A 17,500-nucleotide genomic window follows, 5' to 3' on the forward strand; every position below is an offset into this window, starting at 1 on the left:
AATAGCACAAGATCCAAAAGGCCACATTTTAAATACAGCCTTCTAGGGAAGACTCACTGCCCATTTAGTTGGGGTCTTATTTTCCATCATTGAAATTTGCATTGGGTTTTAATGAAATACCTAAATGTCCTTCACCACTTTATCAAAGCAGTAAGAAAAGTGGTCTTTTCTCTCTGTGCCCACCGTGCTCCTATTACCAAAACACATTACCCTGGCACACAGCCAGCAGCAGAACAAAAGGTTTGGTTTTGTTCTGCCAGGCAGGACAACAGCAGGATCTGGCACAAAGCACAAGCCAGCCAGTGCAGCCATGGTGCAAGAGGCTGCTCAGCTTTCCAGTCACTCTGCCCAACAGCAGCCTTTGTTTCTGTGCTGCTGTAGGGGAATAAACCTTCAGGGATTTTGCATATGACAGCTAGAATGAACGCCTGCAAACAGAGCAGCAGACAGCAAGCAAGGTACAGGAGTCACCTTACCAGAGAGCCTGGGGGCATTGTCAGCTGGATGGAGAGCAAGACAAAGTGGGCAAAGTAACAGATTGGTTTGGCAGCTCCTGCAGTTAACACACACACTGGTCCCAATACCGTGTGTTTGCATTTAATGGCTTTCATGCTATTTGATTTTTAAAAAGTCATACTGAACTACTGAGCTAGAGCAAACCTGGGAATAGCAGAAAACACTGTCAACATGCTCAGGGTGCGTTTCCCCTTCTGCCCAGGCAGCTCGCAGCCACTGCCTCCTGCTGACACCACTTCGGCAGCCCCTCCCCAGCCGCTCCCAAGGCTGGGGCTCCCCTCTGGTGTCAAAGGAGTGCTCAGAGCACGCAGTGCTTCCAGCCCATCTTCGTGGCTGCTTTACTAAAACTGCATTCACGGCCTCTCATGCAGAACCCAGAGCTGGGGAGTTTTACACAGTCACAGATCACAGAATATTCTGAGTAGAAAGGGACCTATGAGTGTTTATCCTGTAGCAGAAGTGAGACACACTGTGTGAAAGTCATCACTATTTCAAGTCTGTCAGATCTGTTTTTCCTGTCCTAAACACTGATGTTTGTCTCTCCACATATCTGTGAATATGCTTATTCCACCTATTCTTACCAGCATCTTAGGTAAGCAGGGAATATTGACTACCCTGACTGCATAGCCCCTGTAGATGTTGCTCCTCTGTGTATTAGGAGAGGTCATTAAAATTTATTTTGTCACTGTGTTTTAATGTTGATCAAGATTCTTATTTCACTTAGACTGGTTTTTTAAAACTGTTTTGCCCTTCAGACAGCTTAAGGATACAGATTACTTCAGAGTAGCAAACAATACAATACTTACCTAAGTTTGATCCATATTTAGAAGTAAGGAGGATTTTTTCCATAATATAGGCTGCTTGCTGCCCACTTTTGCAGGGGATGCTAGCCTGAACATCTCACTGTAAACATTCCATAGCACTATAAGATAATAGCAGGGGCAGTTCCAAGAGCACATTTGCAAAACAAAAAGGCTGAAATAGGTCAGTGTGATGCTCCATTTGCTTTTCAATCCTAGATAAAGTGTAAGAGTTTCAATCCCAAACTGCACAGAGCCAGCCAGAGGCACAAACCAATAGCAACACAAACACGCCACCCCAAAACAAAGGGAGAGCCTTTCTAGTAAGCCCTAGAATCCAGTCATGCATCACTGAGGTCTGTGCTGGCTGTTTTCATATGCATCAGGAATTGGGATTTTCAGTTTCTAATGGCAAAAGCTAAAAGAGTAAGAGCAAAGGGAAAAACTAGAGAAGATTCAGAGAGTGCTGACAAGCATAAAGACCAGAAAGAAGCAATAAACACACAGTAATTAATATGAAAAAGAGCCCGTGACACAGTTGGTCTGAGCTGAGTGACAGGGAAACATGCTGTAAACAAGGAATATTTAAAGGGAGAAAAAATTGTGTAAATGTAACTGCTCTACATTTTTCAAGTAATAGTTACTTAAAACAACTGAAAAAGTGAGCTGCACTCTGCGCTGGAGCCCTGAAACACAAACAAAGAGAAATCTAGAATGACTGGATCAGCACACTTCAGAAACAAGTTTTTAAATACACCTGCTAAAATTTAATTTTTGCAGTTATAAGGCTCCTGGCTGACAGTTATAAGCCACTCATAAATCAATGAAAAGTATATTTTGAGCAAGCTGGCAGAAACCAGACACTGCAGAAAGGTTCAGTGAACAACTTAGAGTTGCCACTTCCTTGGCCAACAGAAATGTATAATCCTCTTCTAAAGAGGGCAGAGCAAGACATTTTAACATAGTTCTCAAAGCTACCAGATCCTATTTCATTAAAGAGATGCATTTAAGATTTCTACACTCAAACCAAATTACTGGACAAAACAGATACAGGGGGAGCAGGGAACTTGAATGAGTGCAGGACTGTAAAGGACTTGAAAGCAAGCAGCCCAGTGGAAGATTGGGCCTATAGGGAAAGCATCCCTGAAGGATAATTCCATGCCCAAGAGATGACTGTCCTGAGGCTGCCTCTATATCCAGAGGAAAGCAGCTTGTCTAGAGCACTGATCAGGGCAGTAGCCTTGGCAGGGGCTCTGAATCACCCATTTTCCTAACCACAGGCCTTCGAGAGTGTCCTCCTAGTCCATAAGACACCTGCAATAAAAGTTACTGACTTATCTGATGCCACTTCTCCATTATAGCTGAAAAAGGATTTGGCAGAACATAATAAACAAGACACATGGCCTGTACAAACATGGCTGGAAAAAGGGCTTCAGCTTCTCAGAAGCATTAGGGAATGTTCTCAAGAGTATCTACCAGGTCAGTTGCTCAGAAGCATATGATGAAAATGGCTGGACTACAAAGAAACCTTAGAGAATCAAAGTGAGATATCAGAGTAACTCCAACAACAGTCTTTATGAAGATAGTCTGTTGTTGCTAAAAAAGTTTGCTAAAAAGCACAGAATTGTTTCAAGTTCTAAGTTTGGTATGATAAGACACAAAGTGAGTTATTTTCATTTCTTCTTCTGAAGCTTTCAGGCAATTTTCAATGGGCAGCTGGATCTCCATGGATATTTCAGCAATAGCTATGTCCACTCAATTCATAATTTAAAGAAATACAGTTTTAGTTCCTGAGCACATCCTGCTGAGCATCTCATTAACACCCTGCCAAGAGCATGAGAGAACAGTAACAGCCTTTCACAGGAAAATTCAGAGTGCATCAGCTGCAGCATGAACTTGGGCTGTTGAAAAGCTACTACCTGGAACAGAAAGCAGCCCTGTTTGTCAAGGATGACATATGGGAGGTAAATAGGCCAGGTAGAGGGAAGTTTACATCACCTCTGCCAGCATAAGGCCAAGTTTTAGTCCATGCTTATTTCCTCAGACCTGGCTGAGGCATGGAACCCCAAACCTTGCCAGCTGGGGGGTCTGAGCACACAGGTGTGTGTTATTTACAGTAAAGGCAAAGTGGGGTTATGATACCTCCAGAGTGTCCGTGACTTACCACAACTGGTCTGCAGTTCACAACCTTTCACAGTTTAAAGCAGATGGACAAAACTCAAATAGACTCAACAAAGGCAAAAGGTGTGAACCCACAAAACCAACTTAGACCCCATGCTTGAAGCAATCTATTTAATATCGCAGTACTTAAACTCTAATTTACCCTTCCTGATCTATGAAGTCTGGAATGCAAAAGACCAAATTCAGACATCATCTCCTGCATCCCCCTGTGCCATTTTTGAGGCAACACTTCCCCTCTGAATTTTTCTTTTGGTTCTGCAATGTGCATGTGTGACCTCACCATTTGCCTTTTTTCTGAACCAGGACCACCCCTCATTCACTTCAGCAGAATACCTCTTCCACATTGCTTGGGACAGGGACCAAGGTTCCATCTTTTGAACTGCATCCTAATATGTTTAAAATCAGCTAAATAGAACCAAAGTTACAAATCATGAGCATGGCTTGTGCTACTCATCCTTTGTATCATGTCAAAGTTCAGAAGGAATTGTCTCATGTCTTCCTTCTGTGAACTGCATTTAAATCAAAAGCAGCACAACCTAGGGCACATTAATGAGTAGAAGGAAGAAAGCACTGCTACTGTAAGAATGGGTTAACACCCTTCTTCCTGGCAGGAAGGAGAGTACTAATTCAGAATTCTCCTCTGAGTATTTCACTTTACTTCTTTGTGCTGATGGGTTAATTACACAGTCCCTCCACACTCAAAAATCCTGGAGCTTTTCACCCTGTCACAAAAACACTGCACATGTGGAGAGAACTGCTGCCAGCTGCAAGCTCCAGAGCCTATCACACAGACCCCTCTGGCTCCAGGCATTATTGTCCGTTTCAAACTCGATGACTACAAAACATTTCAGGAATCATCCAGGTGGCTTCATCAGCAGTGCTGGTGCACACGTGCTGTGTGCTGGTTTCCCTCCAGAAAATGTCATGTTACGGGTTCTGTGGCCTCAACCAGCTGACCAGTCTGAACAGAAAAAGTACACAGGTCATTCCTGCTACATAAACAGAAAGCATCCCTACAGCACATCAAACTCCTCTGCGGAGAGCCCACAATTCTTGGTGGGTTTTCAAGATACAGGTAGTGGCTTTCCAAGGCTTCTACTGTCTGGATCCCAGAAACAACTGGAAAAGCAACTCAAGAGTTCAGCCAATCTGTTCTCCCAAGCTGATCTGACTTAGAGGTGACAGTAACAACCCAGTGCAACATGACTGCACCTCTTATAAAGAGCTAAAGCTGTAATCCTTCCAAGTGGCAAATCACACTCTCTGAGGTGGCTGGATTCAACTATGGACAGCAGACAGAACTGTGCACAGAGCCGGTTCACCAAAACACACAGATGTGTGCTTCAGAAATTCCAAACAGACACCAAAAAGCCCACTTACATTCCAGGTAGTATTAAGAGGCTTTGTAACGGATGCAATACATTAATTGACTGAAAATGGACACATACTTCTGGTCAGTTAGCAAACCAGTATTTTTATACGTGTTTTCTTTTGGATATATGAAATCCTGTTGAAGGTTAAAAACAATAAAACCAACCACAAAATCAGGCAGACACCTAGATACAGCTTCCTCTCAATTTGTTTTATTTGGCAAAGTAGCAATTCAGACAGTTCACACAGCATTTATTCAAGCTCTTCAAGTCTTCTGCATTTCAACTTGTCCTTGTCTCCAAGTTTTTTACTTCAGAACCATTGCTCCATCATGGAGGAGTTTCCATTTTCAACTCCTAAATGCTACTCCTGGATCCTCCTTTCTGTCCGAGTACCTTGACTGTCATCAGCCCCTTCAGTGGAATGGGTGCACTAATCCCACCAGCCTTGGTCCCTGAAGTCTTACACCTCCTGAAGTGGTTCTCCCCCAGGAAGCTGTCATTGGGTCTCAGCTTAACACCACTTCCAAGTCAGGCTAGCTTATTAGACTGTGTCCAGAGACAGGAATTTGGATACAGTTGAGCTCATATCTTTCATTTAACTGATTAAATTAGTGAGAAGATGTAAATAAAGCTGAACTCAAACTGAAAGATACAGCGACCAAAAGGTTGAACGTTAGCATGCATCAGTTATTTCACTTCAACACCAAGAACTAGAGTCACAGTTGATTGTGGGTTAGTACAAATTTGTCAGACGCAAGTGGATTTTTCTGGATTGTATTTTCTAGAATATGCACTATATTAATTTCTTTATAAGATTAATCTTGTGCATGTGCTCCCAGGCTGCAGTCAGATCAGGAGGTGGTACATTAACTTCCAAACATCTAAGTAAATTAAGTCCTATAGTATCTTCCACAGAGGAACAAAATGGGGCTGGGCCTTCCAAAGGCAGGTTATTTAAAATGTTCCTTTTCCATATTCAGAGGCCTTTGAATTATAACTTTATGCTTTCAGGGATTAATCCTATCACAAAATTATTGCTCTTCCACCATAGGAAGTTGTTTTGGGTTTTTTTCCAGTGATCACTATGGGTTGTTTTATTCTATAATCCTTCCTATCATAAAAAAAAAGGATAATATGCTGTTTACTTTAATTCTGGGTCGCTCAAATATGAGCAAGATCACTGAAGACACACTTCCCCCCTTTCCCAAAGCAGCCCACCTTAGTGTACTGCTTCCTAATTTGTCAACATTTTATAGTACCAGAAGACAAAACTTACATCAGAAAAAAAGGTTTAGAGCCTTCCAACTATTCTTCATTCATCAAATGGCTTTACCAGAAGCAACTTTGCTTTTAGGACCAAAGGGGGTTTTGGCTTTTAATAAAGAACCTAGCAATCCGTATATCAGACTACCTACCCATCCTAATCTTCCACACAAGCACAAAACCCCCTTTTGCTTTTAAATTTGCTTGGCAAAGCTGCATTGTGTAAATTGTTCAGTGATTGGAACACAGCTCAACTCACATTTATGGAGTTAGCTCCATGTGTATCACATCAGCACTGAGCTATAAACCACAACAGAATTTAAAGCTTACATTAATCAGTTTTAGAAGGAAAGGGAAAACCATGTCTGTTATGTCCAGCTTGAACAGAAATGTTTGATAGGAGCGGCCACCTACCTCTGATGTCTTGAAATTTAATATATACAAATGCCTGGTTTAAAGGTAAAAAAGCAGCTGATTGTATCTACTACATGCTAGTCTATGACACCATGTCAAAAGCTTAGAAAGGAAGTTCATCTCCTTTTAGTAGCATCTAGCAGACGTTGGAACACAGAAAACCTGGTATTACCTACGTAGTGTCGTAAGGTGCACAGAAGCGTTTTACCAAGGGACACAGGAGCCGAGAGAAGTGAGTGTTCAAGTTCCCCCATCAAAATCAGAGTTCACAAGCTACAGGTCTTTCTCTGCAGTTTTGCAGAAATTCACTTTGAACAGATAAAAGTGAAATAAAGGCATGTTAAATAAAACAGTGCCCACATAAAACTTTCCACCATTTCTTTTTCAGATTTGCCTTGAGCATCTAAAAAAATAAAACAAACACCACGCTTTTCCATGCTGATAACAACAGTATAACGAAGTCCAAAACAAGCTGCAATGCTGTTGGTTTTCAAAAAGCTTTTAGAACGGGAGATGAGCAGTCCACTGTAACACTATGTTTGGGTCAAGATGATGTAGCTTTTACAATTCATCCCTGTAGAAAGAAAACACATGCAGTTATGTTTCTTCTCCCCTTGGAAATGGTATTTGAAAAGTTTTGATATTGAATCAGGTTACATTTAAGTGCTCACGCACATCAGCAAAACTTTAGAAATCTCTTCAAGCATTTGAGAAAAAAAAAACAAACACCAAAGGAAAGGCAACAGCAATCCCATATCATCTCATACTACTTTGTGACTTATTGTGAAATATGGGTCCTTCTACATTTAATGGATCACTTGGTTTAAGGAAACCCCCCCATATTGCACAGCTACTAACACAGCTACCTGCCATCTGTATTCTGCTGGCTATACACTGGCAAGCAACTGAGCCAACTTACTAGACAGAGTATTGGCAAAACCCATCCTCTGTAGCTGCCAAAAAGGCAAGTGTAGCTTCTGCTGCAGTCTCTCAAGAAAGTGGAAATACAGTCTTGCATCCCTGTTATGCAGACTGTACCAGTTAGTTTCTTTATTTCTCAGAGGAACTCGATTAGCTCCTGAAGGAGCTACAAGAAATCAGGAGTGGGTTGTGGAAAGGCTGGGGGCAGGGCAGTGTGTGTGAGCTAAAAGGAGATTAGTTAGGAGAAAGGATGAATCAATAAGTCTCTCTAAACCACTGAAAGCAATCTAGAAAATGCAGAGGTTTGTTCCTGTAGGACATTTAAAACACATTGAAACAAGAAACCCATAGAACCTATATTCCAACCACAAAGTGATCATATAGTAGTGATTTGTTTAAGTATTTCTAAAGCATTAATTTTAATGCAAAACACCCATCAAATCTGAAAGCTGTGCACTCTGTGCCACTCTGAGCACTGGAAAACTCAAAGAGAAGTGTTTTGCCTCTTTTTTTTGACAAGGCAGAAGCAATCTATAAATTCAGAATGAATTTGCTGCAATTTTTCTTTTAGTAGGTGCATCAGCCTCATCAGCTGAAGCATACAGTGTCTGAATTAGAAGAAAAACTCAGTAATGTGATTGCTGGCTCAATACACAATAGTGTTTCCAGCTATCATGCAAATTAACCCACAAAAATATAGTTCTACATGCACACATACAAAACCTTTACGTTTCAAAGACATTATGCTCCAGGAATCATACAGCATGGAATGACAGCATGCAAAACATTTTAAAAGCAACTGAAAAGGCTGTAGAAACTAGTGCTTAAACGACTAGTTTTCTATCTAATGCAGCTGGGATGCAAACATTGTGATTTGTAAGTGATAAATATTTGCATTCTTTGCACTTTGCACTGCCTCCTAATAGTAAAGTACTAATCATACAGCTTTAGAGCACTGCAGTAATTACACACAGCAGAAAAAAGCAGGAGGTGGAAGAACACATCTTGGCAGGGATAAAGAAAAATCTGTTTATAGCTAAAGGTTTGGAAGCTCCCCGTATTTGCCTGTCTCACAGAATGGGTATTGCTTACTTTAAACAGAGAAAAAGAAATGAACATCTGATACCCAGTTTAAAATGCAGTGCCAGTGAATTCAGGACAAGTGCTTCATTCATCCCTAACACTTCCAGGAGCTGCATCATCAGTTAATTTTTACAACTTCAAGAAGTGTGTGTAAGTAATGACTACTGCTGTTGCTGGCTGAGTCTCATACGCCTAATTGTGGGTGTGATTTTTATCCTGATTCCTACCACACACTCACAGCTTTATAAAACCCTGCTCTTCTACTGTGACAAGCAATTCATAATCCTTCAAATACAAGGCAGATCCTCAAGAAACTGTAAGCCTAAGAAACATTCTGTATTTACCTTGAAACTATTAAACACAATGATTCCACCTAGCCACAGATGTTAGCAGGGCTTTTGCAAAATGTTGCTAATGCATTTAAGGTGTTTAAAGTGTGGGGTTGTTTTTTCTTTTCCAAAATGATATTTTTACTTAAAACATGTAAGTATTATATAACTATATAATTTAAAATAAATTGTATTAGCATGGCAATGTTTTAATTGTTGCTATTTTTCATTCCTTTAACATATTCTTGACCACTACATCCTGTATGACATTCAAAATAAGGATTTTCATATTTTATTTTTAGAACATTTACTGTATTAAGGGGATCAGCTTTCCTCAAGAGGTTTTTCACTTGCTCTTCACTAGTCATTAATCTAACAACACATGCCAGCCCAAACCAATCCCTGATATAAGTGTTAAAATTATACAGCATTTATTTTCTACAGATAGAAGTTGAATTTATATGTTCATTATTGGAATGTATATATTAGAAAGTGGCAGAAAAGTCTCAGATGGCCTGATAGGTAACAGTTGTCAGCTTTCTTCCTAAGGTAGCACAGCTTGCAGACATAAATACATATTACAAACTAGCATCAGCTCACCTGAGCTGATCCTGTATGGATCAGAAACTGCCAAGCTATGAAATCCACCATGTTTCAGCGACTGGTAAGAATCAGGATAATTATCCTATCCTCTCAGTGGTACAACAAAATCTGTCCTGCTGCAAAGCTTAAAAGGAGACTCAAAAGATTGCTCTTTCCTTGTTAAAGCTATCCTGTTGTCCTCTAGAGCCACAGAAAAGATCTACTGATTTGTATTCTTTCTGGCCACAGCTATTTACTGTGACTCTTACACAACTCACGTAATTTCTCTCCACCTTCATATATGCACTCCTTCCAATCTGCTTACCAGCTCCTGCTTAGCAAGCAATATATATATTTAGGGTTTAAGTCACCACTGTAGTCCTTCTCAGGCTTTTGGAATTACAGCAGGAGAACCACTCATCTATCAGCTGAGATATCAAAGCAACTTTGTAAGCTCAAGTTAAAGCAAATTTCAGAAGTCATTAGCTTAAGGTTACTATTCTTGAAAAAAAATGTAAGAAAGTTTGAAAAATTTTTGCTTGCTACTAGGGAAAACATATACATGAATACTCTACACTTCCCATTATGAATATCCAACAAAAAAAACAAGAAAAATTCTAATGTGCAGCTTTTCAGGTAAATTACAAACTATAAAGAATCAATGATCTTATCAACAATACGTTTGGGATACAAGTAAGTCATGCAGCTTTGTGATCCCTCACTGCCACTTTAGTGAAAGGCATTCAAATTAAATATTTGAACAAACATTTATAAATCTATCAGAAATCTGTGTCTCACTCTTTTAGATCCACTTCAATTTTCTTGTCATTAGGCAGCATTTGACTTTCCCTTCTCAATACATAATTTATCTACGAAAAACATGTTGTCATTACTGAAAGTGAAATTCAGAGTGTAGCCTTTTATGAATTAGAAATACAGCATCAACTCAGTTTCAGCAGCCCATTATTTCTCACTTTATAACTTTAAAGATGCAATATTTAGACTTACAGCATTTTAATCTAGAAAGGTGCTATTATAAAATATTTATTATTTGCTATGATCAATCATAAAATTGAGAATAAATTGAAGTGATAAAGGATTTTAATTTACTGTATGAGGTATATCACATACACTTTTACATAATTGTATTGGGTTTTCCTGGCAAGGTTTTGGTAGTGGTGGGGGGGTGCTGCAGGGGGGGCTTCTGTGAGAAGCTGCCACAAGCTTCCTCCAGGTTCTACAGAGCCAACACCAGCTGGCTCCCAGACAGACCCTCCACTGGCCAACACTGAGCCAGTCAGGAATGGAAGCAACACCTCTGTGGTAACACATTCAAGAAAGAAAAAAGTTATTGTGCAGAGAAGAGCAGGGTGAGAACATGTGAGAGGAACTGCAGACACCCAGATCAGGGGAGGAGGGGCAGGAGCTGCTCCAAGTGCTGGAGCTGAGATTCCACTGGAGCCCCTGGTGCAGACCATGGTGAGGCTGGGCCCCTGCAGCCCATGGAGGATCACAGGGATGAGGAGATCCACCTGCAGCCCCTGGAGGAGCCCACGCTGCAGCAGGTGGATGCCTGAGAGGAGGCTGTGACCCTGTGGGAAATGTGCTGGAGCAGCCTCCAGGCAGGGACCTGCAGGCCCATGGAGAGAGGAGCCCACACTGGAACAGGTTTCCTGGTAGGACTCGTCACCCTGTGCAGAACCTACACTGGAGCAGGCTGTGCCTGCAGGACTGCATCCCAAGAACAGTGACCCACCTTGGAGCAGCTCATGAAGAACTGCAGCCCACAGGAAGGACTCACGCTGGACAAGTTCAGGGAGAACTGTGTCCTGTGGGAGGGACCCCACACGGGAGCAGAGGAAGGACCCCTCTCCCGGAGCAGCAGCAGGAAGAATGTGTGACTAACTGGCTGTAAACCCCATTCCTTGCCCCCTTGCACTGCTAGGGGGCAGGATGTGGGGCTAGGAAGGAGGCAGAAGGGGTGCAGGAAAGGTGTTTTGAAGGTTTGTTTTACCTCTCATTATCCTGTTTTGATTTTGCTTGGCAATAATTTCAATTAATATCCCCAAGTCAAGTCTAAACACTGAAATGAGGTTTCACTAAGCAACGGTATGCAAACTGCTTTATTTTGCACTTTGTATGAATATTGTGATAGGTTAGAGTGAATATTCATGTATTCAAATCACAAGCCATACTCCAAAATATCAAGGGGAAAAAAGCAAAAATCTAAATTTAGACTATGAAGCTCAAGAGTTGTTTTCAGAGCTCAATGCACATCTCTGCACTTCACTAATGCCAATAATACATTCACAAGCACTTTCTGCCAGGAAGCAAAACAGCACTGCTGCTTTGTTCATTCACATACTAATGCCTAGCATGGCTTAAGCTGACAGCTGCATTGAGTCTATTTATTTATTCATTTATTACTGGCTTTTCAATTCAGCAAACTGGAAGGTTTCCTACTTCTAGAAAGGCATTTAGTTTGCTGTATTGGCAAATACAAATACTGCCCCATCAGAGACAGATGACAGACTTCTAATAACATGTCTGGGAAAATTTTCTAAACACTACTCAACTACATTTATACTTGAGGGAAGAAGGAATTATCTTTTCTACTTTTTGCAACTTGGAAGCTAAAGGAAAAGCTTGCAAGATCATCTACATTTTCCACAAAGGATTTTATAAAGATTTTTCTTCATTTGTAGTGTTTCAGAAAAATAAAAAATGAACACCCAATTACCACTAACTTAAAGGACAAAACAGTATTTATTAAGTAAAATTTTACACTTCACCCTAATTATTGGGCAAAATAGTTATAAAAAAATCATTAAAAGTGAAGTTTAACCTTAGAAAATACTGTGTTTAAAACAACAAATAAGAATCTTCAAAACACCAAAGACTAAAGAAAACATGTCCAAAAAAGACAAAGTGCAACCCATGCAATATTTTTCTTCTGCTTTTAATTTAACTCAAACTTAGCATAACCTCCTTTGGGTGATGTAGTAATGCAGACTGAGTCACTTTTCATGGTATGGAGGAGCAGAAAGCAATGACAGCAGCAAAGGCAGGCCTTGCAGTCTATCTGCTTAAAATTCACACCCTTTCACCTTGCATGTGTGTGGAAGAAGTAAGTGGAACAGAAAATCACTTCCACCTGGACCACTGCTTCTCTTTATCTGTTAAAGGCACATATATCACTCCCATCAGAGGCTTCATTTTGACACTGCCATCTTCTAGTTTGTCATACTGTTCGAGCATCTGGTTTCCCCCAGCAGGGCCAACTGGTAATATCAATCTTCCGCCAGGTTTTAACTGGTCTATAAGCTAGAACACAACACAGAAATTAGAATGTAACCAGCCATTTCAGAGAAGCTGGATCCAAAGTTTGTTACAGTAGATTAATAGCTTTGCCATTATGTATTTATCTACTTTTATGCAGTAGATAACTACTTCCATGAGAAAAATAAAAAATGCACTGAAAATGAGAGTATCACAGCAACATGGTACAACAACTGGTATTACAGTAAAATAATTTAATTAACTGGGTAGGTTGCAGTTTTATTTTCTATATATGTGGGGGAAACATGTAAATCACAAATTATTTTTACAACAGATTCAATCTTTTGAAATTGTTTAACTGTTCAATAGTTATTGTGCATCAGTACAGGCCCATTGCCAAAAATTCTGGGGGTAACTGATCTCCCCTTAAGCCCTCAGAATAAGATTTGAGATTGGTGACTTTTCATTATTTCTCTTCCTGGAAAAATTTTGTCTACAACACACTCACTACCCAACAGCTCCTCTTTCATTCTGTGAATGGAACAGCCTTTTGTGAAACTAGTCTAAAATATATGAATATGACTACGATAAGTGACACGTAAACATAGTATGTGAGAAATGCTTGCATTTTTTTTCTATAGTTAAAGAAGGCTAATCACAGTAGTCTCAAGGAAAATTTCATACTTCCCAGACGTCATGAAAAAAACACACATTTAATCCCCATTGCTAACGAAAGTTATAATTAAGAATTAAGAACTGTTTCATTACAAATAACTTTTCCATTACTTTTTTAATTGTCAACTTTGTCAGTTTTGCTGGGAACATCCTCCCACACACCTCCACCAAAAAAACCAAAAACAACAAAAAACCTCAAACAACAAAACCCTAACAAATAAATCCCCCTCAAAAAAACAAACTAAAAATATAACCTACTTTAAAAACATTAAGTAAAAAAAAAACCCCACCACCACTGGTCATTGTTTGGAAATGTCCCATCTATCTCTAGCACATTAAAGCCCAGTCTTTCACTATCCCTCACTATGACTTAAAAACCTTAAGTGGCATCTAGCATATAGAAATCATGCTATGTATTACCATGTGCCTGTTGAAAGGAAGAGAAAAAAAAACTTATCTGTAAAAATGGACTATATGTATGCACACTCTAAAGCTCCTAGTTACTCTTCAGCTTCTCTAGTAAGAACTGCCCTGTATCCATTCTGAAACCTACGAACAAATAGCACTGTTTATACTTCCAGTTGAGCATTTTATTTTCAACAGACTCAGTGCTTTGGAACTTGGGAAACACACTTAAATTTTGTAACTCATTGTTTGATAAAATTGAATTATCTTGTTAAATAAAATGTTCCAGTTCATTGTTGTAAGAGATGGTTGCACACATGTCATTTTAAAATATGTTTATTTAGAGCAGAGTTATTAGAACATACAGCTTTATCAAACCAACAGGAAGCCCAATTGTAACAGAGACAAAAACCCCACACCATACAGTAATACCACACTGCCCACTGATACTCCCAGCAGTGCAAGCTACCAAGTATTTTACATATAGATGTATGCAAAGCACTCTCTACAGCTAAGATATTACAGAAACACACACACAGAACATAAAGGCTTACTGCTTGGGGCACAACTGGGGCTGCAGCTCCAACATGAATTGCATCATAGGGAGCTTCTTCTGCATATCCCATTCGTCCATCTCCCACTGCAAGAAAACACTATTTTTTAAAACATTTTCAAAAGGACTGACAAAACAGCTGGTTTCCCATATCTACATGTAAAAAAATGAACACATTTGGAAAATAAATGCAACAAAACGCCCTTATATGTGCATACACATGCTTATAAAACATACTAAATACTATTGAAGCATCTGAAATTAGAAAGCATGGATTTATAATGAAAATTCTGGCAAACACATGGTCCACCTAGAAAAGAGACTAAAGTATTGATGCTCCCTACCAATTCCAGTGCCGGTAAGTTTTCCCCCTCATTTACCCTCTTAGAACATACACTTTGTTTTGCCTTGTCTTCCTGCACACCATTCCTAAATATAATGCAAATCATAAGTCCAAAGCATTAAATGTCAGAAGCACATATTAGAAGACTCCAAAGGTGAGGAAAACACAAAGGCAGTGTTCCCATGGACTATATGCCTCCAACTGCACTACCAGTTGGAACAAAAGCCCACAGCTGTATGCATACATGAATGCAGTACTGCAGTAACCTCTGCACACCCCACGTTCCAGCAGATGGGCCTCACTATTCTCCCTGCAGACAATCACTGCTAGCACAGAGAGCCAGGTCAGATTTATGGCTAAAGCTCCAGGTGGCTGCTTGGAAAATGCTAGGAGCAATTAAGGTTTTCAGAGGTTACCAGTGCTGCTTGAGCTTTGGTGGAGAACTCATGGAGAAGCACTCTGTAACAAATGTCTCATACAATCCCAGTTATGCAGAAGGAAAGAGTAACAGTTTGGGGTTTTAAAGCCAATGAAATGTGACAAACTAAAATGGACCTTGAGTTAAGTTTTGAAAGAAGCCTATGTGAATATGGCATCCACAGTATTTACAGGAAAGCAACAGGAAATCAGAGCAAGTTAGGCAGGCTCTCTCTGGAGTTATTTAGAACAAATGTAGTAAATGAGGCTGAAGCATCCATAAATTCATACTCTGTGATTACAGAAGTTCCAATAATCAGTCAAGAAGAAAAAACATAGACGTTAGTGCTCTGATCAGCACAAGTAATTTGGGGCTTCCCATCTTTGGGCTGAGCTTTGACTTCTGTGCAAACACCAGTATCACAGGTTAATTGAAACTGAAAGTCAAAGGAAGTGCTACACCCTAGTCAGAGGCTGAAAATCTGTTAACTTTTTGCCTTCCAAAAACTCACAAGGCAGGAAAAAAGCATGGTCACCACAGCAGGTTTCACTTTGACCTCCATGATAAGGAAGGCCATCTGGACAGTAAGAGCACCCTTTGGTATCCAAGACAGTACAGGAAGACCTGGACAGCTCCTCAAAACAATTAAAACTGAAGTCTTGAGGTCCTGAAAGATGACCCTGGCTAGGACCTTTGCATCCACGCTCTTTAAAAAAGCACATTTCCTCAAATCTGAGAAGCCTCTTAGAGGTCAGTGACATAAATAGTGGTTAAATACAATCATAAATAATGACATAAATACAATCAATTCTGACCAGCACAAGCTCTAACCAAGGACCACAAGCAAAAGCTGCCAAGCAAGAAGTACCAGTGTTTCAAGAGACTTCCTCCCTATTGATCAGAATTTCCACTAAGTCAGATGGCAAGAGATCACCAGTAATGAAAGTTCCAGTATTTCCAGGGTGTAATCCTTCTGACTGCCAAAGTGGATCCTAGTGGAACAATCACCTCAATGCCACCAAATATGTAATTTATACTTATATCTTAATAGCACTGTACAACCCTTCTAAATAAGCAGCAATGATGTGTTACAAAATCAAGCTGCTGTTCCATCAGAGATAGCACCAGAGAAAGGTTTCTTTAGCTTATTCATACAGATATTGCTAAAAAATATGTTAGTAACACAAGGAGGCAGATCCTCATTCCCCAGGGTGCACAGCAGGCATTAGAAGCAGTGGTCTCCAGTATTGCTGGCAAAAGAAGTGATTGCCAAGAGGAAGAAGCAGCTGTGAAAGAAATTGCTGTCACTTCTGAAGAACACATGTATTCTGAGACATAAATGTCCCTAGTGCACTCTCCAGAGAAGTTGGAATGTGACTTCTGCACATCTTACCACTTCACTGACAGCAGTAAAACAGACCCAAAACCAACTAATTCCTTTGCTCTCAGAATTAATAGCTAACATCTTCAAAAACAGCACACATCCAAAGGGAAAAAAAAAATCATGCTCCTTCATATGCATCACACACAGCATGGCTCTTCCCTTCTAAAATTCACAAAAATTCTTATAGTTACAGAAGAAATATATCCGCCCACAATGGCAACACAGATTTACATACCCAGAACATTTAAAAATTAGTTAAGTTGGCATTCATATATTCAATGTCATTCAAATTATTATATTATTCAATGTTCAAGGGGAAAGAGCAGCCCAAATTTTCAGCCTATGTGTACATCCTGAATGTCCTCTATCCTACTCACATCTCCAGTTACATGCAGCCTGTTAGTAAAGTAATTGTGGTGGAGGGTGGCAGGTGGTGATGAGGAAAAAATGTCAGGACATTTTGATATAAAGGGTTCTGCAGCTTGATTATAAATCTAGACCTGATCTGCCAATCACAGTACCCAAGCCTTCAGTGCCTCTATGGAGACCTGTTTCACACAGAGCTGTAGCATGAGCACAGAAATAGAAGAAAATTACTTCCCTTAGTCATTTAGAATCCCTCATCCCCACTGACTATGGCTGCATCAGCAAATAGTGCAGTACAACAGAAGCAGATCTGTACAGCAAAAGTTTTTGCTGAGAACCTGGCATCCATGCAACATATGCATTTCAGGATAATCACTGCAGCCTAGATCTAAGTCTTATTGTCTTAATATGCACATATCAAACATATTTAGCTGCTTCTTGGAACACATAATCTTGTCTAGTTTCATTCAAAAGGAATAAAATGTTGTGCTTTCCAGGAGTACTCTCATGTGAGCCAAAGAGTGGAAAGTAGAAGCACTTGAGAGATTCACCTCAAAGGCTTCCTCCTGATATTAAGAGGAAACAAAATAAAAATCAAGTTATTAAAAAAAAAGC

General features: G+C 40.0%; 1 protein-coding gene across 4 annotated transcripts in view; it reads right to left on the minus strand.

The window, feature by feature from the left end:
- Positions 1-5,058: 5,058 nt before the first annotated feature.
- PCMT1 (protein-L-isoaspartate (D-aspartate) O-methyltransferase) overlaps positions 5,059-17,500 on the minus strand; it is a 33,143-nt gene continuing 20,701 nt past the window's right edge. For 2 of the 4 annotated variants that reach the window (XM_039707035.1, XM_039707033.1), the window contains exons 6-8: positions 14,376-14,461; positions 12,617-12,786; positions 5,059-7,121 (exon numbers count right to left, since the gene is read on the minus strand). In XM_039707035.1, coding sequence (XP_039562969.1) covers positions 7,109-7,121; positions 12,617-12,786; positions 14,376-14,461 — 269 coding nt within the window. In that variant the 3' untranslated portion in view covers positions 5,059-7,108. Of the gene's footprint in view, positions 7,122-12,569; positions 12,787-14,375; positions 14,462-17,500 lie in introns of all 4 variants that reach the window. The other 2 variants (XM_039707037.1, XM_039707034.1) reach the window with 2 other exon arrangements.

The sequence above is a fragment of the Passer montanus genome, unplaced genomic scaffold, assembly GCF_014805655.1.
Source record: "Passer montanus isolate IOZ18808 unplaced genomic scaffold, ASM1480565v1 scaffold2, whole genome shotgun sequence".
In the NCBI taxonomy this organism is placed as follows: Eukaryota; Metazoa; Chordata; class Aves; order Passeriformes; family Passeridae; genus Passer; species Passer montanus.